General features: G+C 34.7%; 1 protein-coding gene across 1 annotated transcript in view; it reads right to left on the reverse strand.

Moving 5' to 3' along the window:
• The window catches only part of LRP1B (LDL receptor related protein 1B), a 271488-nt gene that overhangs the window by 132329 nt on the left and 112381 nt on the right, over positions 1-26778 (reverse strand). The window contains exons 27-35 of the mRNA XM_066323173.1: positions 23612-23752; positions 22767-22892; positions 21509-21640; positions 18731-18865; positions 17840-17969; positions 15059-15185; positions 14753-14904; positions 14339-14463; positions 10963-11334 (exon numbers count right to left, since the gene is read on the reverse strand). Of these exons, the coding sequence (XP_066179270.1) occupies positions 10963-11334; positions 14339-14463; positions 14753-14904; positions 15059-15185; positions 17840-17969; positions 18731-18865; positions 21509-21640; positions 22767-22892; positions 23612-23752 (1440 nt within the window). The remainder of the gene's footprint in view (positions 1-10962; positions 11335-14338; positions 14464-14752; positions 14905-15058; positions 15186-17839; positions 17970-18730; positions 18866-21508; positions 21641-22766; positions 22893-23611; positions 23753-26778) is intronic.

Genomic DNA, 26778 nt, shown 5'->3' on the forward strand with positions numbered 1-26778 from the left:
GGAGCAAATCAAACTCCTGCTAACGGGATGTTGGGGTTTATTATTATTCAAAGCGGATCCTGAAGACTCGCGGGGTTCAGTTATTTCAGCTGACTGATTCTGCAATTGTTTGTATAATTTCTGCTGTTTATTTTTATTCAAATCTTATCATTTGATATGAATCATGATTTGAATCAAATCAAAATCTTATTACTTTCATAAATTTAAATTAAAACAACATAGAGGGCAAGACCATGGTTAATAACACTTTGCTATATCAATTCTAAGAATCATTAAATTGACATTACCACTGCAGTGTCCCCAGATAACACATGAGAAATAAAAAACAATTATTCAAGACAATAATTACTTAATCTCATCTTCAAATATAATTTAAAGAAGGTCTTTGCATTTTTTCAATAGTTGCTTGTATTATTTAGCACCATCTCTCAACGTATTTTGTAACACTGACAAGTTACATTAATAGGGATCAAAGTTCCCTGCTGTTAACAAGTGTATTGACTTCTGCTAAACACCTGAAAATTACTGAAAAAATACCAACTCTGAAGGTCTTGGCATCAATATATAATTTTAATAAGCCATGACACAACCTTCATTCATTCAACACAAAAAACCTGTGAGCTAGGAAAAAATATTAATAAGCAACTAAAACACATATTTAATGCCTGGAAAAGATAAATTGTATTTTATCCCAATATATAAAAGTGACAGACTGCGAGAAATAGGAGTAATAATTTCCTACCACTATTTGTGAATTACTACAGAAATATGTATGTTGATATCTTCACTTATTATTTTGCTAGAAACAAATATTTTTAGACCAGAAGGTTCATGCAGCTAATTAACGAGCTACAGAAGGCAAAAATCTAGAAATATAATTAGGATTACATTATGTTGGCTATCACAATTTACAGGCAGCTTACTGAAATATGTAATTTTTACTATGCAAATGATATATACAGAACAAAAACTCCCAACAAGAGTTTTATCACTTTGGAAGAGCAAACACTGAAACAAAACTTCCAATCAAATAAATCAAAATGATGAGACCAATAATGATTCATCAGTCTTTTGTATTCGTCTTGCTAAAGCATTTGGCCGTCTTCTGATGTCGCATTTTGTGACATATCTGTGAAGAAGTACCTATTACTAGTACTAAAGTAGAAGCAACAGAAAAAATAAATAACACTCCTTAAAGGGAGGTGGATATGTGTAAAAAATATTTTGCCTACTTATGAAACAGAAGTTATGAAAAAAGCCCCATGTACATTTAGCTCATCTACAAGTAACTCAAAATATTGAAATATAGTGAAGGTTTTAGAAATCAGCAAAAGAAATTCAAAGATAATCAGTTCTTTCAAATACCATGACAGAGATTTCCATTCAAACTTTACGCTGAATCCAAATTCACAACTACATACAATTCCCTGAACTAAAACAAATGTTCTTAGATATATGATTTAACTATTAGGTTTCCCTATGTGGAATCACAACTTGGTCTTGATGTCCTCGTGGGTCCCTTCCAACTCAGATATTCTGTGATTCTATTAAAAGATGATTTGACATTTTCTGACCAATTCTACACTGCATTTGTAATGAACAAACCATCAAACCATTTATTCTTCTTCATTTGTAAGATGACAGGAAAAAATAAAAATTTCATTTTCCTGGTGTAACCTCTTGAATTTCTATCAACTTCAGCTCTGTTTCCTGTCTGAATATGTCAAGAAATTTGAGAGCAAACTGATTGCAGAACACAGTCCAAAACTCTTTTGTAGCAGACAAAACAATAATGATGTTGTTCCTGTCACAGCAAGATGTGATCAACTAAAAGACAACTACGGGGATCAAAGTGCTCTTCAACATGAGATTTGTTGTTTTATGAGTAATTTCTGTACTAAAGAGGAAAAATTTAATTTTCCCACAGATATCAGAAAGTAAAGTTTCCTCTTCTTACATCATACTGCAGTTCCATGTTTGGGCCTGTGAATGGTGACTGAAGAAGGCTTCATTCCAAATTACTGATTACAAAATGGCAATTTCTAAAGTTTTAGGAAACAGCTAGATGGAAGGCCAGGCATGTATATAAGGAAACATTTAGCACACAGATGAAAAATGTTTTAATAAAGTATCTAAAATATGCATTTTTGCAAAAAACCCCTTTGCCATACATACATGTGTTCTCAGGGGAGAGAGCTAAGAAAAAGCAATCAATAAAACAATATTTCAAAGATAAGGTTCAGGTGAAAGACCTCTAGATGAAAATTTCATAAATAATTGAAACAGAAAAATTCAGAGTAAAAAAAAAAATAATATGCTCTTACAGAAAAAAAAAAAAATTCAGAGGAATTCAATTACTACAAGACAGGAAAAAATTTAATTAAAAAGAAAACTAACTGCAACACAAACCAAGAAACCAAGTGCATTTTCTTAACTCTGTCAAAAGCATTAATTCTGAAGGATTTATGCCAGGCACACTTTTATTTGCTAATAAACTTGTAGCTTTATCATGTTCTGTACTTGCGGAACTGAGAATTCAACCAATAAAGAAGTGACTCATTTAATAGCTTTAGAAATCTATAAATAAGGTGGTTTTAAAGTCAAGGGCAGGAGATTTAGAGAGTGATGGAACTTTTAGATGAATTCTCACAATGGGTAACACAAGTAATTTTGTTCTTGCTAGCATGGAGGTGCCAGCAGTACATTTTTTTTGCTAATTTATATGTTTCTAGATAATATTAGTTTGTTTGTTGTGGGTTTTTTTTGTTTATTTGGGTATTTTTGTTTGTTCAGTTGTTGATGACTCTCCAAATTCCTGTAAATCTCTTTATCAGTGGTAAAATAGTGACCAAGGAGAGATTTATCCTGGAAATGGTCCTTTAGACTTTAGGCTGTTCCTTAAAACTAAAACGTTTCAGCAACTTTATATTTCAAAGATGGGACACTGGAGAAGATTCCTAAGCAGTGTTATATCATTACTGATTTGCAGAGATATTATTTTATATTTACTTATTGCATACTCCTTTAAAGAACATTCTAGAGCACTTTTTTTCCTTAAATTTAATTTATCATTATATACTCAGCTACTAGAAAATACATCAGAAATAGGTACTCATCCTCTCTGGTGCTACACTTGGGGGATTTAGTCCCAAAAGCCACTGACAGGTTGAAAATTACCAATTTGTTTATTCTAAGCTTCATATTTTTGCAGCATCATGTAATATTCTGAATTGGTAAAGCATAAAGAAACTGGAAATGAAAAGAATCCCATTTGTTACACTGACATATTGAATTAAAACACTGATGGCATTAGATGCCTACAGCACTGATTAAATTTATTCTAGCCATGAAGCAACAGTTTATGATTTTCACATGAATAGCATACTTAAATGAAAAGAACATTAATACAATATGATATTAATATACAAATACTCACATTATTCACCTGCCACTGACATTCTGAATTAAATCAGTAATGGGGTGTATAACTGATTAAATATCTACACAAGAGAATGCAACAGCCTATGATTTACAAAGGCAACGCCAGAGTGATCACATCATTACGTTGCCAAATGCTATCTATCACTTCTACTGAAGTTAACGAAGATAGATTGCATCCCACAGATGAGATGCAGCCTATAAATATTGCCACGCTGATCTTCATCTGACTTTCTGGGGGAACAGACAAGCAACAAATCAATAACTGAAGAACTCAGAATACGCCCCCTTAATAACGCAACCGGAAAATAAAAACACTAAAGGGCAAAGTTTAAATTACCCAAAAATAGTTGAGTTTGGGTTTATATATATATACACACACACACATTATTTCTCTATTTCCTAGATTTTTACCTCTTATCTTCTGTTTTGAAACTGCCTAGAAAATTTACAGTCAGAACTTTTCCACTTCAATTACCTTGTTCCTTTAATTTCCTATGTTAACCAAATCCTTTACTTTAACAATGATATAAAGCAAGAACAACTGTCAACATCATCATTTTTATAACACTGAAAAGTCGTCAAAGTAATAAAATTGAGCATAAACAGCACTTTGATATCTGAACATTGGAGATGGCTTTAATGATCAGTACTCATTCTCTGGCTCGGTTTTTGCAATTTCCCTTTCATGTTTCAGCCTGTGGGTTGTTCCAGCACACTGGGCACAGAAGGGGGCTATGGTTTCTGTCCCTGTGTTTGTGTAGGATTGTGGTGACAGGTAACAGGTGGCCACCATTTGATCTGAGGTGAAAGCAAAGCCTCATGAGCAACTAGGCACCTGAAGGAAAGGGTTTATTGTCACATCTCTCACTGACTTGCACAATCAGAATTTTACAGAATTCTCACTCTCACTTTGCTCGACCAGAAAGCCTTTTGCTAAACAATTGTTCTAAGACACAACTAAGTATATAATAGACTGCAATAACCAATTATGACATCATTATATTTAGCCTGGGAATATAATTCAGTTTCAGAGCAGATGTAAAGTTTGCTAAAATTATAGAAAGGATGAGCAAACATCTGTCCCATTTTTTCTCTATCTTGAAAAAATGAACACATGCTATAAGCTTTTCTTTAAAAAAGATTATTAAATTATTAAAATCATTTAATAAAAGATTATTAAATGCAATTAGACAGCATGGACTAAGGCTTTGGGTTCTTCAAGGTATCAATTAGCTTAAGTCCAAGACACTGCAAACATCTCCATGGATGCGACCTTATTACTCCTTCAAACTTCCTGAGACAATATTGGAAAGAATGAACATTTGTTGGGAATGATGTAGAGAAATATAAGACCATTCTAAAAGTAGAAAAAAAACCCCTCACTCTTTTGGGGTATTTTTTTGTTGGAAGTGTAATACTGAAACTTCATATGTAGCAAAACATTTGGTGTCTGCCAAAACAATGAACAGCTTTTTAGGACAAAATCTATACGTACCTCTAATTAACTTTTTCCAGACAATGGATATAGCCTTTCCACAAATGCTCCCTGAATATTTACCAAGGAAAATCACAACAGAGATGCAAACCTGCAATACTCTGTCCTTCATTATCTGAAATATAACTTACTCCTTTAATAAATTCAGGGATTGTCCTAGGGTCAGCAGAAATATTGTAGCAAAGGTCTAAAGATACATCACAAACTTAAAGAAATGCAGGGAACACAACACTTTAGAAAAACAATTGCATTTTGTATAACTGGAACTCTCCCAGGATGTTTCAACAAATCATTACTTGTTAGCGAGAGTTACGGTATCATAACTTCAATGTAGTTAAACATATCCATATAAAAGAAGATTTAAAAGCAGAAAGAGATCTGGAATTGAAAGCTAACACATAGAGACTGAAGTGTTTTTACTAGATTATTAAAAATCTCAACAATTTTCATGGAAGAAATATTTTCCTAATTACAGGAGCACACATTATCTTTTTATGCTTTACATGTGTACTCTAAAAAAATCCCAGAACTTTTCATCCTTACCACCTACAAAACAATATAATGACTATTCTAATAACTAATAAATATGTATAATCATATATTTTTACTGTTGCTGTTGAAAAAGAGCTATTTGAGGCATTAATGACACAATAGCCTAGAAAAGCCTCACGATCTAATAATATTTGCTAGATCACATTACCCTTTAGAAAAACCTAATAAAATTAAAGGGATGTTTCTCTGCAGCTTTTTCCTGACAATTCATCAAACAAAGTTTAACATTTTATGCAACTAATACCCGCTGATGGAAAAAAACCAAACCAGCCAATGTGTACATCAATATAAATTTAAGGGCAATGCTTAAACTTGAATAAATCACTAAGATCTTTAATTCTTCATGAACAAACTCAAGTGCAATAGGCAGGAACACCTTCCCTCAGTAATGAGGTTGGGAATGCTCAGGACATCCCAAACTAAAAGATCAGTGTGAGTCAGCTCCCATCATGAACATATTTCAGAGTTTCACTCCAGGAACCCCTAAACAAAGCATGAAATGTGCAGGAATACATATTTCTAAAATAATAATAATAATAAAGAAAATAAAGCTTAATATAAAATTAGTAAACTTCATCACCTATAACAGCAACTCACAGATTTTACCCACTAATCTTAGTCTAGTGGAAGGTACTCTTTCCCTGACAGGATCTTGGAACAAGATAATCTTAAAGGTCGCTTCCAACCAAAACATTCTGTGATCATCGGATTCTCCAATATGCAGCAACATATAGAAACAAATTACTCTGACAAATCAGACACTTTGGTCTTCTCTTACAATGTTGGCATTGTAATAATAAAATGTTTTACTTATTAAATATCCTAGGATTAACAACAACTTCTCACTTTTCCTCCTTTAAAAAGTGAAAATCACTGGACCTCTATTCCAACACACACAGCCATTATGAATCCCATTCGTTTATGAAATGAAAACTGGCAATATTCAAGTATTTATTTCTAACAGATTAAAAAGTTCTTTCCTGGAGAATAAAGCTCCAAAACTAAAGGGATCTCATACAATGTACAAAATGTAATGCTCTGTAAGAGAAATGGGAACATAAATGCCTTTTTGACAGTTAAATTGGACCCATTTAGTTGGGAAGAATAGTAGCACACATTGGAACACCTTTAAAAGATTCAGACTGTGAAAAGCCTTAAAATACATCACAGGATCTGACACTTTACGTTAGCAGTGAAAAGATTTTTGTGTTCCTTGGGCATGAGTGCCTCAGGTTCAAAACAGGAGCACTTTTCTCACATAACATTTCCTTTTTGTGCAGTGAAAGACACTACACTGGCAAAATGTCTCAGCGCCATTGTTTACACAGGCAGGAGAAAAAGCAGCCCACTGAGTGTATCTCATCCTAATATTTTTCCCTCTTGCTCATTTGATTTTTTGTTTGTTTTTCCTTGCCTCCACTTTTTTTCTGTAATTTTTAACTTGCTCATTGGTCTTCTGTCTACTGTTGTACCACTGAATTGAACCCATTGGGACACTGCACTTCTTTTCTACAGATACACTGCTTTGGGCAGTGAATATATTACTTCAAACTTCTCCCTATGATAAAGAAACAAAAAAAAGCACTGATAGCCTAGAAACTGAAATGTTAACTTCTAAGAAGTCTTCTTTGTATAAACATAAGCTTTGAAACAACTTAGATCGGCCAAAAGATCATCTGTGGGAAATCAGAGGCAAGAATAAGGTAAATTGTTAAAAAGTGGGAATAAGAAAGATTAACTTGATAAAATTACTTAGAATAATAAAAGGAAGTGAAAGCCACTGCTGATTGACTGAAGGATGGCTTGGAGACGTGAAAGAATCCTCTCAAAACATCACCTACATTGCACCAATAATAAAAGTGTTAGGGCATGGCACACTGTGCACATTCTGGACTGGTTTATTGTTGTTGTTGTCATTGTTTCTCCCTGCTGGAGACAGGACCCCACCAGGTACAGGACTCTCGGTGAGCTTTGAATCTGTTTTTAGTGAACTGGAACGAGCTGGATAAAGTTGTTTATGTGCCGTAAATCTACTTTCCCTGAGCCGAAAACGTGTTAGCTAATGGGTTGTTTATGAGTTGCAAATCTGTTCAGTGAGGTGAAAATTTGTCAGATAATGGGTTGTTTATGAATTCTAAATCAATATTCAGTGAGTCGGAACTATGTTAGATAATAGCTTGCGTATGGGTTGTAAATCTGTTTTCAGTGAACTGGAAACATGTTAGATAATGGGTTGTTTCTGGGTAGTAAATCTGTTCTCAGTGAGCTAAAAACATGTTAGATAATGGGTTGCTCGTGAGTTGTAAATCTGTTTTTTAGTGAGCTGGAAACCTGTTTAGCAAAGAGCTCTATGTGTCTTAAGTGTTTTTAGTGTGCAGGAAAGTTCACGGATCTGTTGTATTTCAGTGGCATATCTGATTTCAGAGGGAGAGATCCATCTCATTGTAGATCCTTTATGGGCAGATTTACATTCAGCAAATGAAAAATCTGGGACAACAATGTTGTGGATGTAACATATTCTATTTTCTCTATGAAAGTCAATTACTTAGTAAAGGTTTGCACTGTTTGTAGACTTCAACTTAATGAAGCAGAAAAAGGGTGTAGAACTGATATAACCACACTAGGTATTTCCACTGTGGTTTTGAATCCCTTCCTACAGATAATTTCCTACAGATAAATTCTAATAATTTTGGAGGAAAAATAACAAAATTGATGTAAAGTATGTTATTTTTCAATCCTGAAATGAAACATTATTACTAAACTCTCTCAGCAGGGTTCCATTTAATGATCTCTAGACCACAGATTCCTAACATGGAAATAAGAAAATTTTGGAATTTTACATCTTCCAGTGAATGGAATTAGTGCTGTCAACCAATCTTACCACTGCTTTTCTCCTCACAGGTGGAGTTTGAATAAATATCTCCACTGTATCAAGCAGCCTCATGAACTGTCTGCTGTTTACAGCGAGAGAAAAATCACCTGCAGACTGTAGGATGGAAGGCTACAAAAATACCAGCTCAAAAAGAATGACTCAGCATAAACTGGAGAGGTTTAGAACACATGAAAGAGAGCAATAAACATATTTATGTATGTTATATCCCCTCTCATTTACAGAGCAGTATTTCTACAAAATGCCATAGTTCACATGTACATCCCAAGCATGTACAGTGAATGCTTCTGCAAGGATACAAAATTTCATCTGACATTCAATTATTCAGAGTGCTGACTCTGCTAATGAAAAATGAAATCCGGCATATTAAACTGCAAGTAGAGAGACTTCCTAACAATTTCTTAAAACTATAATTCCCAGCTATGCTTTATGGAATGTCTTTAGCTCTTGTAGAGCAACCTATTATGAAGTAATGAGGAATACTTTATTGTTCTTTTAAAAACCAATTTCTATCTGCATTAGTGCTTCACCAGTATTTATTCCTCCTCTTTGTCTGTTTTAAATGTTGAAAACTCCAGTGGCTTTTCATATCATACTTTTAATCTCTTCTTATAAAACCAGAGCTAAAATTTTCTTCCATGTCATCCCTGCACGTTTCTGTCTCTCGTGCAGCTAAGCTCAACTCTGAATCCCTGGGTTTAATGCTTTTCTGGGAGTAATGGGAACATCCTGATAACATTGCTTAGTTTATCTTTAACATATCTCAATACAGATGTCATAAATTCCTCTAAGATAGCCACACATAGGAAATCAATGGATAAAATCCTAAACACCTCGTATCATATATAGACTCACAGAATAGTTTGTGTTGAAAGAGACCTTAAAAGCTCATGTCAGTCCACCCCCTGCCATGGGCAGGAACACCTTCTACTGTCCCAGGTTGCTCCAAACTGTCTGGTCTGGCCCTGGACATTTCTAGGGATGGGGCAGCCACAGCTTCCCTGGTAACCTGTGCTAGGGGCTCCCCACCTTCATAGTGAAGAATTCCTAATATCTCATCTAAATCTGTCCTCTTTCAATTAAAAAAAAAAAAATTTAAATGCTTTTCCATGCATTAGTGCCAACTGTATTCATAACCACAAACTATTCCACAGAACCCCAATGCAGAGGTAGAACATACAAGTGACATCCAATGTCACTTGTGGAATATTTCGTCAGTTTGCAGCCATTAAACATTTTTCTTTTCTAAAATATATTTCTATGAACATGCAACAGTGCAAACTTTCATTTTTTCTCATCACTCTTTGCTCCTGTTATTGAACTGACCCAAGAAAAAAGCTAAATTTAGGCAACATAGCATAAATAGAAATTTGTAGGAGATTTATCCACATCTTAAGGAACAAATACTACATAGCACTTTGGACATTTTGGAAAACAATTACTGAAATTGCAGCCTTCGAAAAAATCCAGACAGTACTGAAAAGGGACAAGAGAATAAACAAATGAAGTACCTGCATCTGATAACTGACTACAGATGATAGTGCTTAGTTGCATATTTTAGAAAAAAATTAGTAGAACAGAAATGAAAGACTGCAGAAGTTTTTACAATTAACACTTTGGTCATACAGATTTATGGATGTTTAGCAATAAGGATGTATTCCTTATGTATTCATATTCAGATTTTCCTCAAATTTAGATTTTTCCATGACAAATCTTCTGACAAACCTTCCCATATACAACTCATATTACAGTTATGTCAGACTTGGTTGATAAACATTTTATTGACAGATATTGAGATTTTATTGAGACCTCACATGTGAAATATAGTTTGTCTTTTCCTGAAGATTTTGGTGAAGATGGTGACAGAAATTTCTTGATAGTAGTGCCAAGCTTCAAATTTCAAAGGCTAGAACCTTTGAAAAACAAGTTACATTTCATGAAATTTCTCCTACTACTGTGATGAATGAAGGCATAATAACCATGAGGAATGAATAAGTACATTACCAAGTAAGCCTCTGTTAAAACCAGACAGTTCTGTAGGTTGGAATTTGTCTCTGACATCAATGAGCACAAATCCCTTTCTTGGGCTGTACTTAAAGAAGGGTGAAACTAAACACACTGACCAAGGTCTTAATATTTTATACCAGGAAATGGCTACAACAGAAACTTCACCCTTACTAACTAGAAAAATAAACAACCAGATAGTTTCATTTCAGAGAAATGCACAGGGAGTTTTTGTTTCAACAGTAAAGCTCCTAAAATCACAGTAATATAACTCAAGCATTGCCACCATCACTTCTGTTTTCTAGTCATATGCTTCACACCTCAGAGGCCCATTTCAAAACAAATCATTTTAAAGTGGTTAATTACTTTTAATTAAGTGGTTTAAATTATTTTATTTTATTTTATTTAAGTGGTTTAAATTACTTTACAGGGATAAAATATAACAATTAATTACGGTAAAATTTCACTGACTTTTTTACTCTGTAGAGCCAAGCGATCGCCGACTTTTCACTCAATAAAGTTCACTGAAATAAAACAGGCATTTTGGGGAAATATGTTTGGGGTTTTGTTTTTTACTTACTTTCTATTAGCACTTTTCTTCCAGCCCAGTTGTCTTTAATAACTTGGATGTTTCCATAGTGGGCATCACTGAAGAAAATGCGATTGGTGCCCCTTCCCTTCAGGCTGTAGTCGAAGGCCAGCGCTATCACGTTTTTGAAGTACTCCGGGTTTTCATAGGGCCTCACTGGAGAATTCAGGTTGGTCTCATCTGAAAGGTGGATGCTTTTCAATATTGTCCTTCCCGAGTAGAGCAGGTAGCCCTCGTGCCTGAGGCAGCTGACCCCATCCTCCGCCAGGTACCCGTGGGCACAGGCGCAGGCTCTCCGCGCGTTCCCGCGGTAAAGGCACAGCTGGTGGCACCCGCCGTTGTTCTTGGCACACACGTTGGTACCTGGGGTAAAACAGAATAAACCCCGCCTTTTATAAATATAAAATGTACTCAGATAACTTAAATAGAAATTATTTTTTTTTGTGTGTGTGCGCTGGGAATTCTCCTCTTAAAAATTATTCGATTTTAACAGGCCAGAAGATAATTTTAAAGAATACAATTAACGAGCAAATACAATGAATGTCCTTTTCAATTCACAACAGCACATATTTTATTAATAGAAAAAGATGAAATGCGTTATTCTTCCAAAACCAGCTGAAGACTTAGAAACTGTTTCAAGTGCTTTGAGCTTTAAATTTTTTTTAAAACACCTGTTACTGGCAAAAAGTCAAATTTAGCTATCATCAGACATGCTGTAATGCTGTAAGACATTTTCTAACAAATTAAATATGCATGTATTGACTGGTAAAAAACTGTGTGAATCCAGCTTTTTTTAACAAAGACATTTCCTAGCATTTTGTTCTAATTTAATTTAAATCTGACTTCAAAAACTTACTCCCTGACAATTGCACACCATTAAGGAATCATTGTCAAATTACTAGCTACACTTGTTGTAAGTAATTTTTAAAATAATGGTAATCATCAATAATTGGGAACTATTTGCCTTATTCTTTTTTATTTTGGACTATTTATGAATTACTATTATAGCTAGTTGAGATAATTCAGTTTCTGTTTCTGACAGCCCATTCCACCTAACAACTCTGCTTTTTCAGAAATAGTAATTTTCCCATTTCTGAAAGTTTTCCGCATAATGGAGGTGAATAAAGCATTTAAATAGAATGTTTTTGGGTACAAAACCATAATTGTTGGGGAAGATGTAGTGTCTGAAGTTACCGTTGATCAAATTCTTTAACTGATACATTTCAAGCTGAAAATCCTTTTAAGAAAAAAAACATGGCAAATGAGAGGTAACTTGTTCTTTAAGGCAGAAATACTTAATTTTGTTCTCCTAGGAAAAATTCCATGAGATAATCCTCTGGAATTATGTAAAATATGTGGAGATTCAGCTATACACATTTTTACATTTCATTTGCTTAAAAGATACTTTAGAAGTTTTATTAGGCTAGAAAAGTTAATATCTGTTTGGAACAATGAGAGGTGGAGAAGAAACAAAGAAAATACATTAAATAGATCCTCGAGCTTCTAAAATCTCTAGGAAAACTTCAATGCTTCCATGGTTCACCAGCTGTAAACATCTTTAAAAATGGCCAGTTCTGAAGCCAGAGTAGTCAGGGCATGTCCTGGCACACCTGTAAAATTGAACTGAAGGATGGGAATTTTTGCAAGTCCCACTGCAGAACGGGATCATCAGAAAGGGTAAAACAGGTGTTTGAAAAAAAAGCATTTATCACAATCAGCACAGCTCACCAGGGTGTTGGTGGTTTTTTTTGGTTTGTGGGGTTGTTTTGATAACAAAAGTCAGGAAACTATTTAATTACATCAGGTTTTTTTTAAACAGTTAACTACTTCTAGTTCAATAAACTTAATATATATATATATAAAATAGTGTGATATAGAAAAACATTCCAAAAACATTTTTCACCTGTATTTTTCCCTTTTGTCCTTCTGGCTCACTGACATCCCCTCCCAATGACATTAACCATTTGTACCCTAGTAAAATTTGAAAAATGTATTAAAAAATCATTCAGGTATGTTTCTCAAACTAAAAGCAGTAGATTTTTAGCTTCAGTAACAATTTCTCCTATTCCTTATGTGATCAAGTCTATAAATCCATCAACAAAAATTACACATAAAGAAGCATTGTTTTATCCCACTGTTCTGATTTCCTAATTCTATAATATAAAGCCATTCCAAGCCAGAAGACATTAACAATTTCTAGCCTAGTTAAAATAAATGGATTTTGGTGTGGATTTATTTTTTCCACAAAATATGATGCTCTGAAATTGCATGCAGAATTCCAAAGTAAAATTATTATGCATATATGTTTGCAATTTTTTTCTCAAAAAAGATAATTTTTTTAAAAAAATTAATTTTTAAATATGTTTCCTTTCAAAATTCATATTTAACATGTCATTTTTAATGCAGTTATTTAGGAGAGAGATTTATGTGGAAGAAACAGAATCTTTGGATATATAATGCTGTGATTAAAGCAAATTTTGAGTGCTACCAACAGTAGAAATATATTTCTATTAAAAACTTTACATATATAATGGTGTTACCATTTTTTTTTCCTCTCTTTTTGAGAATATTTCTAGACAATTTTGTCTGGATTACCTGGTAGCAACTTTGACTAAGGAAATCATCATTTTTGGTAGATACCTGACCAATTTTTCTCAGTAAAACAAGTTTTTCAAGATCTTGTCAAAACCAGAATTTTAGAAGTAAAAAGAGTTAAATAGCAACATTACTGCTAGTCAGGTAGTAGAGAATAATGTTTAACCATCAATACCATAAATCAAAGAGTCTATAATAACCTTTGTCTCTTGAGTTTGCTAAATTAATTGAATATAAAGGAAATCTGATTATTTACAAGATCTCTTTCCACAGAAGGAACAAAAAACAAACAAAAAAAAACAAACCCAAAGAGACTCAAAGTAATGTCAGCAAATAAATACTGAGACACAGAGGACAGGAATTTCTATTTCTAATATGAAAAAAAATCTGGTTTGCTTTCCAATAGAAATCTCAAACTGCCTGAAATTACTGCTCTGTAAAGCACAGGTCAAGGTCTTTCAATCTTAAGAGTTCAAGTTCTCTCAATCCTTAGACTGTCTTTTAAGAAAAACAAAACAAAAAGCATCAAACCTGGAATGGTAGGAAGTGTTTTGGTTTTAGGTTTTTTCTTTGAAATACTCTGAAGAGTTTTAGTAGGATTTGTACTATATGTTTTCTTTAGTACATTCATTTAGGTTTTTTAAAAAAAATACTTCAAGAGTAAAAAGTGGTGATAAAATCATTGATTACTTAATTTTTGGAATGCTTTAATATACAGAAAAAGTAGCAGGTGATATTAAAACAATCAATAGCATCCTTAAGAACAGCCAACCTTTCTCTCGTGCTCTATTAAAGACTTTCACTTCCTTCAGGTTTATTCCAAGGCCAGTCCTCATGGTCACAGCATCCGTGGCCTCATTCTTGTGGCCTCTTCTAATAGAGCCATTTGCATGTGCTCTGCCAAAAAAGTTGAAGATGTCTCATCAACAATCCTCAACTAATTCACACCAAACAAATGACTGAAGAGCAGTGGAGAGTTCTCTAAACAGGAGGTGGAGGAGCCTGTTCTCATCTATGGCACTGAGGCACTTTTTTTGTCTTCCAGAACTCCCTCTCCTTGGAAAGCAAGCAGGATTCCACGATCCCGCCTGTGACCTTGCTAAGGAATGGCTAATCCTACAAAGGTGAGGCACCTGGCACTGAAATAACGTTTGGAGATTTAAAATACTTATGAAAAATAAATTACCTGTCAGACCAGTAGATGTAAGCTCCGAACACAGCCACTGAAAACATATCCACATTGCTCCCTGACAGCACAATCTCCCGGTTCCCTCCACTCTCAAGGTCAATTCTTTCTATCTTGTCGGTACGAGCATCACACCAATACAATTTATTTTCCTAAAGATTAATTTCAAAGGAAACGTCAACAGGCTTGTCCAAGTATTTAATTAAGAGTCATTAAGATTACATCAAGGTGGAACACCAGCTGGCTTTAATGAAACGTAACAAATACTGCACATTTTAAGGGATGCTGGAAGACAGAGGAACCAACCTCATAATCGATGGAAATCCCGTTAGGCCATGCAATCCCCAGGCTCACAAGGACGACCTTCTCAGAGCCATCCAAGTGTGCTCTGCCTATGCAAGGGGTCTGTCCCCACTCTGTCCAAAATAAATACCTAGAATGTTACAGAAACCACCAATTAAAACTGCAAACAAAATGTGCTATTACCATTAAATGGATAACTTAAAAACATACAGTGCTCACATCTCTAAATAGTTTTAAGAAATTACATGTATCATAATACTTGTTTATTGGACACTTAGTTAAGATATTGTTTTCAAATTACATATATGAAGAAATTCTTAAAATTGTATTCCATTAGTCCATAAGCAACTCTATTCCTTAGAGAATTCAGCCTTGTGTTTGGGGAAAAAAATGCAAGTTAAAAAAAATAAAAGTATCTGGAACAGAAGCTCTTGCACCTAATGACTAACAAATGCTGTGATAACGCAAGAGATGCCTAACTTAAAAATGTTTTAGATACGAAGTTGTGAGAAGCACTGTGGGAAATGGTAGAGCAACAGGACCTTATTTGAGAAGAAAATATTTTCAAACTTTGCCAAATGCCTCTTGGGAACAGTCTGGTTCTTACTTATCTAATCTCATGTTCCTGTATACTCAGTGCCACACTTGCACCACTGATTTGGGATAAGATGTTTTGTCAGACTTCTACCTTGATAAACTTCTCAGGCTGTTGCTTCAGGTACAGCAAAATGAGGCCAAAAAATTTACACAGAGCACTTCCTTTATGAACAGTAGCCTATGGAACAGCTTTGTGGGGATATCTATATGTCTGCAAATATAAATTTATATCTGTGTTAAAAGATATTATAAACACACAAATTAATATATATTCTGAGGAAGAAATATCTAATATAACAATCGAGACCTAAAGAATTACTAGTTGCCTAAAGAAGAAAGATTTTCATAGCAAATATTCATAGAGCACTGCAACTTTCTTCAGTAACATGCTGTATGTAAATTGAACACAACACACAAAACCATTCTCCAGTGCTTTCATCTGTGTGGATTGAATGTGTTAGTTGGTTTTTAAAGATTACAAAACCTTCTGGGCATTACTAAACAGTTCTGCTCTGTGTCTGGTGACATCATTTCACCAATCTGCTGTTAAGCAGAGGCATTTGATTAGATGACTACAGATATGTGAAATAATGAGGGATAATAATGTGATAAGGGTGAAAAAACCCATGAATCCTATAATTTGCTCATCAAATACAGCTTCTGAAACAACCCACTTTGGCTCTCATTGTAGAGCTTTCTGGCTCCAGGAAAAGATGAATCTGTTCTCACAGTTCTTGATATAAAAAACAATACCATTTATACTAACGACAAAACTCATGCAGACTAGGAAACTGAACTGCAACAAGAGTTAAAATAAAAATATGTTGAAGATTGTCAAAACAGGCAGTATTAATCAGCTGGATTTTAACAATCACTACATAAGTTTAATGCAATTTTAACCAGATCATTAACAGCACCTCTATACAGAACTGCAATTGCTTTCAGGGGTCTCGTCAGAGGTCAGAGAGTTATTTGAGACTCTCTTAATACAGGATTCATAAACTAAATGTTGACCACAAGAAAGCAGATATTCAATATACTAAAACATTCCTTAAACCAACCCATAATTAGCAGGTTAAATGAATCCAAAATCCTCTAAAGAAAACCATAAACAGATGCCAAAAAATATTATATGAATCAATATAGCTGATGGGGGACAAAGACACCCTTACGTAGGGCTACACATTCCTCACTTTTTCCTCAGTGACAACAAATAATGTCACCAACCAGCTGAATGCTGCCTGTTTCCCATTTTGGCATAATTGGCAGACTCAACGAGCTCTGATAACTGCTATTTTCTTCTCTATTCTTACAGCTGTCAACTCCAGCTTCCAGACAAATGCAGGAGGTGAAATCAGGGTAAGGGGAGGGAAGAACACCTTTCAAGGTTTTACCTTGAAGAAGGGGAAGAGATTTAACAATAATGCAAAGGGCAAAAAGGCCTTAATCTTTGTGCAGAAAGACAGCCCTGTACTTCCTAGCAAAATGCTGCTGTGCTTCTGGAGGAACTGAGTGGAGACATCTCAAGTTATCATTCTGTGGCACAATATTATAAAACAGGTGAAGCTTTCCTTCCTTTGCAGAAGATACATCATTCTACCAGACATGTCAAACAGCAATCTGTGCTCCTCTAATTCTCCTTAAGTATATCCTAAACAACCCCCGTGCCATGGGAAGGGACACGTTCCCACAGCCAGGTTACTGAGAGCCCCATCCAGCCTGGTCTTCAACAGGTCCAGGGACAGGGATTCCACAAGGACTTCTGGAGGTGGAAGGGGGTGGTCAGTGCTGCAGGGTAGCCCCTGCCCTCCAAAATCAGCTGGGTGAATACAGATGTCACTTTTGCCAACCCTTACTCTCCAACCCACAACCTTCATATCACATGACTTTCAGCTAACCGTGGCCACTCTCCCTAGATGTTGCACTGGGATGTTACATCATGCTGGAATTTACAACTTCCAATGATTACCCTGCTCTGTGATTTCATCACAAAGTCCCTCATCAGCTGATGTGGCTTCCTTGGCCTTGCTGGCCACTTCAGATTGCAGCACGCTTCCAAGCAACGTCTAACCGTCAAGTGGAACGGTTTCCTTGGAAAACCAGAAGCATTTCTCAGCCAACTCACGGGACATTATGGATACAGAGAGCAAGGCAAAAGCCCCGTGTAGGTTAGGAATAACGTGTTACCCTTTCTCGGGGTGTACCGCGATAGAGCGTGGCTGGTCCAGCCCCTGGGAGATCACCACGTAGCGGAACGAGCCGTTCAGCCGCGCCACCTCGATCAGGTTGAAGCCGTGATCAGTCCAGTAAATGTTACCTGGAAAAAAAATATTCCTTCAAGTCGCTGAAGGAGAATATGGGAAACGAATTTGTTGAGAATTCTGAAAGCTTGATGGAAAGCTCATGTGGTATGTATTTGGTATGCAAACTTTGAGATACAAAATGCTGACTTAGAAGTGTTATGGAATAGATGGACATTGTTGAGAGAGAAATGGAACTAGAAACAAGTTTTAAAGGATGGCTTTGCAAATAAGACTAGATACTTTGGAGAAACAGAACTATGAAAGATGCATTGTAGTAGGACCTACAGGGGGTTATTTTAGTAGATTGGTTTTAAGGCATTTACAGCATTGTGTGGCAAAAGCTGATAGGCTAAGAAAAGCTTATAATGTATTGTAATGAGGAAATAGTTGGTTTCTGATTGTGATGGTGTGATTTATAACACCTCACCCTGCACATGAGACTGAAAATTGAATAGTTTTTAAAACTCTTAGTTTTCTGGGTAAGAAAAGGGCATAATTTGACAACATACTACTTGAAGAGTGTTTAAGCCAGAACCAGACACTGCTCTATTTCATTTGTAGTTTATAGTCTTATCCAGCCTTTTTGTAGCATAAACTGGTATTGACACTGTCCACCTAAGAAGTGCCATCCAATGCATATATATGAGTAATTTCCAGACATTTACAATATAAGAAACTAGAGCTGAAAGGAAACCAAGCTATTTAACCTTGGGCTGAAGAGGCAAGTGCGTTTTCTCAGGAACGATGACAAGTCCTGGAGAAGGCCCAGACCTACCTGCTATCCAGTCCACTGCAATGCCTTCAACTCTCCCCAAACCATTTGTGACAATGTCTTCTTTCCAGGTTTGGTCTCGCTTAGCTCTGCTGATCTTGTTGAAACCCATGTCTGTCCAATAGATTGTATCATTCCCTACAAAACGTGTGCCAATGATTCTCAGATTAATTCACTTACTTCAGTCTAAGTATCTGCATTAGCATCTGTTAATATTGCTAGTTATAGCTTTATTTATATCTATTAAATATCAATGAGCTTTAATTCCTCATTCTTTTGCCTTTTCTTAAATTTTGTTTAAAATAATTCTGTCAGAATTTTAGGTTGCTTAGTAGAGCACATGTAGCACAACAGGCCTATGACAGCAGATGGAAGCTACTACCTCTGTTAAAAATCACAATAAATATGCTGACTTTACCTTTTCCCTAACGGAATAAATGCTACAAAAACCATACTATTCTGTTTGTCACAATTCCAAAATATTTAGGAATCTGAAAAGCTACAGTGTAAAACTGCTTATACAGTCTTTTCATTCAGTAACCTGACACTGTATTTTAACAGTGTAAGAAAAGAAAATTAACTAGGGAAATAAAAAGTGACATTTGAGAGTGATATGCTGACAAAAGAATAAAAAAATACATTCCATCCACAAGTCAGCTTTTATTTTAAATGTCCTGACAAGCTTCCAATAACAGGCTTTTTGTTTGGTGTTTCAAGACATCTCAGCTGTCTTCCCAGCCTTTCTGCTGCAGTGATTGTCCATTAAGTGGAAAAATGGGACAACTTTGACCGTTTAAACTCAAAAGCTAGATGGAGGATTTGAAGTGCCCCAAACACAGACACAAACTCCTCTCCGTGGCACATAATGACCTCAAAAAAGAGGTGGGACAAACAAAGTGAGAACATCCCTCAAGCAGAATTGTCTCTATTTTCACTGACAGGGTTCTATAAAGCAGCTGCAATCAACATTCTGCTTGCAAAGTAATGAGCTGATGACTTCCTGAGTGAGATGTTTTGCAGACAGATATTAAATAACATTTGTTCTTTCATTACCTTTTCATACTTTGTAAATCTTCTTTTAATTCCATACCTGTTTGAGTGTATTTATAGAATGTATATTTCTATATACAGCATAGAAATATTGCCTACATAAATAGATATAAATGTTTTATATCTAGATATATACACATATATCTATACATATGTATTTGTGTAGATTGATAGATAGATTGATAAAAAAAGAGAGTTATTTGTGACCATACACTACTGGTATGCTCAAGAATCTTACCTCACCATCAATTACACAAATGACAATTCTGACTTCAAGTAGTCAAAACAAATATGAAAGACATACATTTTTGCTACTTATTTGCTAATTAGAATTTAGAAGTATCAAAAAACAGGGGAGAAAGAGGTGTATGTATCTTCTACCTTGTTCATGTCAGCAAAAAACATCCTCATTAGAGTTTTAATTATGATATACTGTACTAGTAGCATATGTAAATATATTTTATTCACTTTGCATACTTAAATTACTGAGATAACAGCAAAATTTGGGAATCTTTCTCAATTAAGAGTGAAATGACAGCAACACTCGCCAAGTGGAAAATAAAACAAACCAAGATGAAATCTGAAAATACCTCCACTTCTTTTCTGAATCATATTTGATATATGTAGGATTTTAAATATTAATTTATAAAATTCAATATAAGGTACCAAAATAAGAAAAAAAGCTGTTTTTGAAGCTAAAATGCAGTTGAAAGCTGTAACTTTTCATAACACACTATCCCCTTGTGATTTCACTGCTACACACCATTTACATTTATCTTTGCAATGCATTTGTCACTGCCAATTCTATTCATGTTCCCTGTGCTGGAACCTCATGAAGACAATTTGGAGAACCTCACCTAATTTCATCCAGACTCAAATATCATTTTTCCAGAAAATCAAAAACCTCATTCTCTCCAAAGCATTAATTTGATATTTATTAGCTAAGTCCACATTAAACTCTCTGAAGTGAAGAGTTTACTTACTACTATGGTAAAAATAAAACATCCCCAAAAAAAAAAAAAAAAAAAAAAAAAAAAAAAAAAAAAAAGAAAAGAAGAGATACAAATTAGCCAATAAAACCCTATTTTTGGTAATTTAAATTGAAAAGGTCAAATTTCAGTCTTCTGTGTTACACATGATAATTTTGTAGAGTTTGCATAATTTAAATTAAAAAAAAAAATAAAAGAAATCCCTAGAAAACCCAACTGCATTGTCTTATCATCCTCTGTCATGAACATGTGTAGTCACCACTTCTCTCTCCTTCTGTTCCTTCCTAGGAATAGATTAAATTCTCTGTAACAGAGACTTTCCCATCGCAGATGTGGGCTTATAGGCAGTGGCTTTTAGGTGATTTTTATGTCTCTAGAGACTATAACTGAACTATATCCATGATATGAGAAAATCACACAGGACTAAGACAATCCCATGGGAAAAGTGTCATAGCAGGAACAAGCCCTTTTCCTTGATGAACACTTTTTGTAAAACCTCAAGTTCTCAGTGATGACTCCACCCAAGGGGAGCAGCCGCTGCTGCCAGAACAATCAGCATGTGTGTAATATTTCCTATTTACTGTAAATATTAAAGGCAGAGCCTAACCCTGTAACATGATCCATTTCCAGTCTCTGTAAATACAGTTGTAATTGCTTAGAAGGTTTGAAAACGAGTTATTTCATTCACGAGAAGAATTTGCAATTTTAACTTTACATAAAACAAATTATACATAACATTTACCTGCATGGAAGTCTATGCCCACAGCAAATGAAGCCCCAGATATAGGCATTAAAGCATCCATTTTATCATTTGGATCAAGAGGGATTCCTCTAATTCCCTCATGAACAGAGTACATGAGAAACGATTCAATACCTAAGGGGAAGATAAAGCAGCCAATGAGAGCAAAATGGAAACTGCCCAAATGACCAAAATTAGAGGAGCTAACACACATTAGATATAATTTTCCAATAGTGCTCCACAGTTCTTCAGAGTGACAACTCTAGCTCTTTGAAAAGATATCCAAGAGTTGTTAGAGTGTATTCTAATTAAATGACAAATGTGGTCCTGTCAAGAGAAAGGAATCACTGTCCATTCCAAATACCACCTTATAATCAGGTAATTAGCAGAAATGGAAATTAAGATTTAAAAAAAAATTGGATTTGAATTATGAGAAAATTTAAGAATATTTTCAGCGCACATCTGTGCTTCATGAACATATTCAGCAAGAGATAATTTTAGAGAACTTGCGGAAAACAGGACAGTAAATTGTCTTTCAAGGTACAGGATTCATCTCACTTCAGTTACACACATTCCCTTTGCAGAGAGAGAGAATTATGTAGTTTTAGTGATGCATTTTAAATGCCTACTTTTGTGTTACATTAATCAAGTTCCAAATGCACCTATTTCTGTTCAGTAGGAATAAATTCTACTGTGTAGAGTTCTTCTTACATAGTAATTCTCAGGAACTACTTAGTCCTAATTAATAGTAATAAATAATATTTAATTTATAAAACTATAAGGCACCTTGACCATAAGGCTATTTGGCATTATTCAGGCAAAGAGCAAGACTCTGGCAGTAAGTTATGTTCTAACTTCTGCCAACTTAAAAAGATTAAAGGAAAATTTTGGTTTTATTTTATATTAAGAGCAATATGATGAGATACCCCAGTATTCAGATACCTGTAGCCTATAATTTAGTTTAAAGATAAGCTATATGACCTTGAAGAATATTTATTAATGAAGGCTCATATGGTCTGCTTTTCTGTCTACAAAAACAAACAAAAAAAATAATCAGAGTTACCACAGAAAATTATTTATTTGAATAATTTAATGAAAAGATAAATTTAACTCTGTCCTAACCACATTTCTCTGTTACTGCTTCAAACAAGCATTTTAAGTACAGTTATTTAACTAAAAACGACAATGTGAGTTTATTTTCGCATTGCAATGTCCCCCTAGAACTGAAGTAGGTTAATATAAATGCTGAAAGCCGTTTTACCTTTGCAGGCCATGCGGTTTTTTTGGAGGTTGTAGCCTACTGTGCACACACAAGTTCTGGTGGTTTCTGACGTTGGCAAACAAAGCTGGGAGCATCCCCCATTGTTTAACTGACAGGAATTGCTGCCTGTGACATGAGAGGAGAAGAGACAAGAGAAACCAACACTTGAGCAATGCAGCCCTGGCTAAAAAGTAAGTGTTGTTATCGATATATTATTAGTGTTTTCAATTTTTGGTTCAGACGGCAAAAAAAATAATTGAAAAATTGAGGTAGGCATAAAATATTTCATAAATTCCTGTACTTTTCCACGCTTTACTTGTGCAGAATTTCAATCTCAGATTTCCCCTCAGAATATAAATAATTACGTTTTCTGAAAAATCAGCCATTTTTAAACTAAAAGTGTATGGAAAACCTGAACATTCTACATTGACTTAATGACGAAATCTCACTAGATCACCTAATCTAGAACATGAGGAAATCGTTAATTATATCCCATTCATTAATCAAATATTATATTAGCCTAGTTATCTTCATAAATGAGCCACTTTTTTGTATATTTAAGACACACCCCAAAGTGATCTCACAAATCCATGCTCCTGCTTAATTATTACTATATTTAAGTAATAGAAGAATACATTTTAATAAGATCTAGAATAGACATTACATACAGTGAAATAAACACACCCCAGCATATTGAAGCTTTGTGAAGAAAAGTTTAAATTCACTAAGATACTCAAGGAATTAGTTAATTACAAGTTTTTACTTTTTTCAGATTGGGAGACCCGCATAGGAAAAGATACTGAGCACTGTAAAAGTTGGTTAAACACAGTGAAAACGTGACTTACCTTGCTGTGCTGCTTTATCATACACTTTCATGTGAACAACTCCTGCAGTTTTGTTTCGCAGGACAGTTGGGTTTCTTCCATCTTTTTTATTGCAGGTGCCGATCTGAGCCAAGTTCTGGTCTGCCCACCAAAGCTTTTTATCTGTAAAATTTCCAAGTTTTAGAAATGAGGAGGATCACTATCAAACTGTATATGGTTGAGGCCTAAGGTGGGAAAAAGCTTTTGAGGTTAATTCTGAGATAAATGTTGAGGGAAATTGCCTAAAGAGGTTATGGAGAAAACCTGATGAAATTCTGTTCTTAAGAGTCTGCAGAGATGAAAACAATTTTCACCAGTTTCACTTTTGCATAAAGAAATGCTTCATTTTTCACATATTCGTGGAAATTAGTGTTACCCTAAGAAAGAAACTCATTTTCACAAGCAAACAAAATTGATTGAAATGTTAAACTAAGGCATTTATCAAGAAAAGTTACCATTAGTAACTAACAAATCACGAAAAAACTGAAAAACAGGCATTGTCTCCCAAAGTTTCAGAATTAAAATTTTAACAGCTTTGATTTCAATCTCAAACTTCATTGAACTAATGGCTGGAGACTGTAGCAAATCTTCTGATTGTCCCTGTCATGAGCCCTCACTTCCTGTGATGAGAGATGGTCTCAGAGCTCCTAATTTCAGACAAAAAGGTTATTACTGTAGAGCAACCAAAAGTAAAACCTTGAACTGAAAACCTTTAAAGTTCAGTGCCTTCCAAACAAATACTGTGTATTAACTTCACTTTTAGTTAATTCTCTTTCTAGTTGAAAGAATTTTTGCCTATGCTGCAGCTTTGGTATTTAAATAACAAGAGCCACATTGTCAATATTTAAATAATATGGACCCACACAGTTGAGTGTTTTACGATAGAAAGTGCAGATCTAAAAAATAATTTCCACTGTGGTAATTGTAAAAAGTTACAGCACAAAAAAGATCTAGGAAAAATTCAAACCAAACTCTCCACAGGTATATGATAAGACCAGAATCTGTGGAATAAAATATACCATAAATATCAAGATTTGGAGACTCAAATGGAACTCTCTGTTTAAATTTTGATAAAATTTAAAGAAAATCAATAATTTTATCTATTGATAGTCAGTCTAGAATTGACTGATTCAAAACATCATCCTGTAATAATGATAAATTAAGAGCCGCTTGCATCCGAAGACATTTTTATCAGAAAATCCTCAGAACAAGAAGTGCCTGTGCTTGATTTTGATTGTGTCAATTATTAAAAAATGGCACATGAGAGCTAAAAGTGGAAAGTGACTGTGTGTTATAATCCATATAAGAAATATTGGGAACTGGACTTGTTTTTTTTTCCCTGCTAGATAATTACCCACAATCCTAAAGGTTGGGTTAACTTTTTCAATGAAATGTTTGCATGTGAAGAATAGTTTTTTCTTCTTCACATCCTCTATGTGACCACAAATCAGAATAGGCCATTAAATAATTTTGGTAATGACTGACGTTTTGTGCACAGTAACATGAACTTACTGTTTTACATATCCAAACCCATCTATAAAAAAATCAACTGTTTTGTAAGACTGGGGTACAGGAAGAAAGCAAATTAAATATGTTTTTGGTGTTTTTATCCTTTATTTCAAAGATGTAATCAAGCACTTTTAGGCATTTCTTTAATATTTTGTGCAAACCCTTAACTTTGGCTATGGTTTCACTGACCTCCCAAACCTGTTTTTGGCTGACCTGCCTGTCTCCTCAGGAAAAGAAAATTAACAAAAACTCCAAATAACCAACTGGCCACATTGTTTTACCAAGAGATAAACACACAGCATGTACTCAGTCAGAAAGTTCAATTACCAGGGACTATCTACACCACAGATATTTTCATTTCTCCCTTTTGGTAGTAGCACAGAGCCAAACCCATCTGTACACGAGCAGCTGAATGCTCCTCCAGGTACCTCTTTTGTTTACTGAGCTACTCAAGGAGACCACATCTGCGCCCATGCACCGTGAAGAGTGTCTAAACAATTTCCATCAGTGGTGTCAGACAACACATCACGCAGTTGGTCTCCTCTGATGACATAAGGAGCACTTCACGAACTCATCACTAATCCTAAGGTACTGGGCTGTCACTGCAGAGGTTGAGGAGGCTCCTGCATCCCTCTACACCATTAAAAAGGAGAAATCACAACAGTTCACAAGTGAAGCATCACAGTACTCTTCAAAATGATCCTTTTTGCCTTCCAATTTTGTTCTTGTTAATGTGAAATCTGGATAAACTTTTGAATAAAAATGTCATTTACAAAATCTTACTGAATTCTTATTCTTTGTACCAAAGGGCTTATTCTTCTCTAACATGGAAAGAAACACTGATTTTTAGAAGGAGACAGGATAGAGTAGGGGGATTTAAATGAGAAAGATCATACAAATCGTGACCTAGTATAGTTTAAAAAAAGGTAAAAAAATAGCATAAAATCAAAAAAAAATCCACCAATCTGAAAAGCCAAACCAAAAGGCCTGAACAACACATAAATTCCAAAGCATAGACACCTTGAGGTCAAACCTCTTATGACTACCTGCCCCAAAACTTGCCAGTAGTGCCCTAAACACTAAGAAATAAATGTTTAATTCTTCAGAAACTGCTAGGAGACCAACAGACACCACCACAGTCTCAAACAAATTAAAAAAAAAAAAAGAACGATCACATGACTATTTTTTCCATAATTATACGTTAAATTAGGACTATTTTTCTGTGCATTACTGATATTTGTCAGTAGATAATCCTAAATACTAGACATCATAGATGAGTTAACTAATTATTTCTATAATAATTTTAAAATACACTAGATTATTTTACAAAAATAAAGAAAGCAGAAAGACAACTTGCTTTCACACACAAGGGAAGAAAAAAAATGCTGGTTTAGACCTTTAAACATCAAACTGAAGTGATTTATTTGCTTGATTATGCTAACAAGAGTGTTGCTCAATTGCTAATTACAATCTTGTGGCTGAAACTGGGTTATAATATATATTAAAATGGTTGTATTTATCCATTCTGTTGGGTAATTAGCACTAAGCAGAGTAACATATTGGGAAACAGCAACTCCAAATGCCAAAAAATTGCTACCCTAGCTTTGTGGGCAGTCCTTTGGAGATTTCAAGTAGTACTC

The sequence above is a fragment of the Sylvia atricapilla genome, chromosome 7, assembly GCF_009819655.1.
Source record: "Sylvia atricapilla isolate bSylAtr1 chromosome 7, bSylAtr1.pri, whole genome shotgun sequence".
Classification (NCBI taxonomy): domain Eukaryota; kingdom Metazoa; phylum Chordata; class Aves; order Passeriformes; family Sylviidae; genus Sylvia; species Sylvia atricapilla.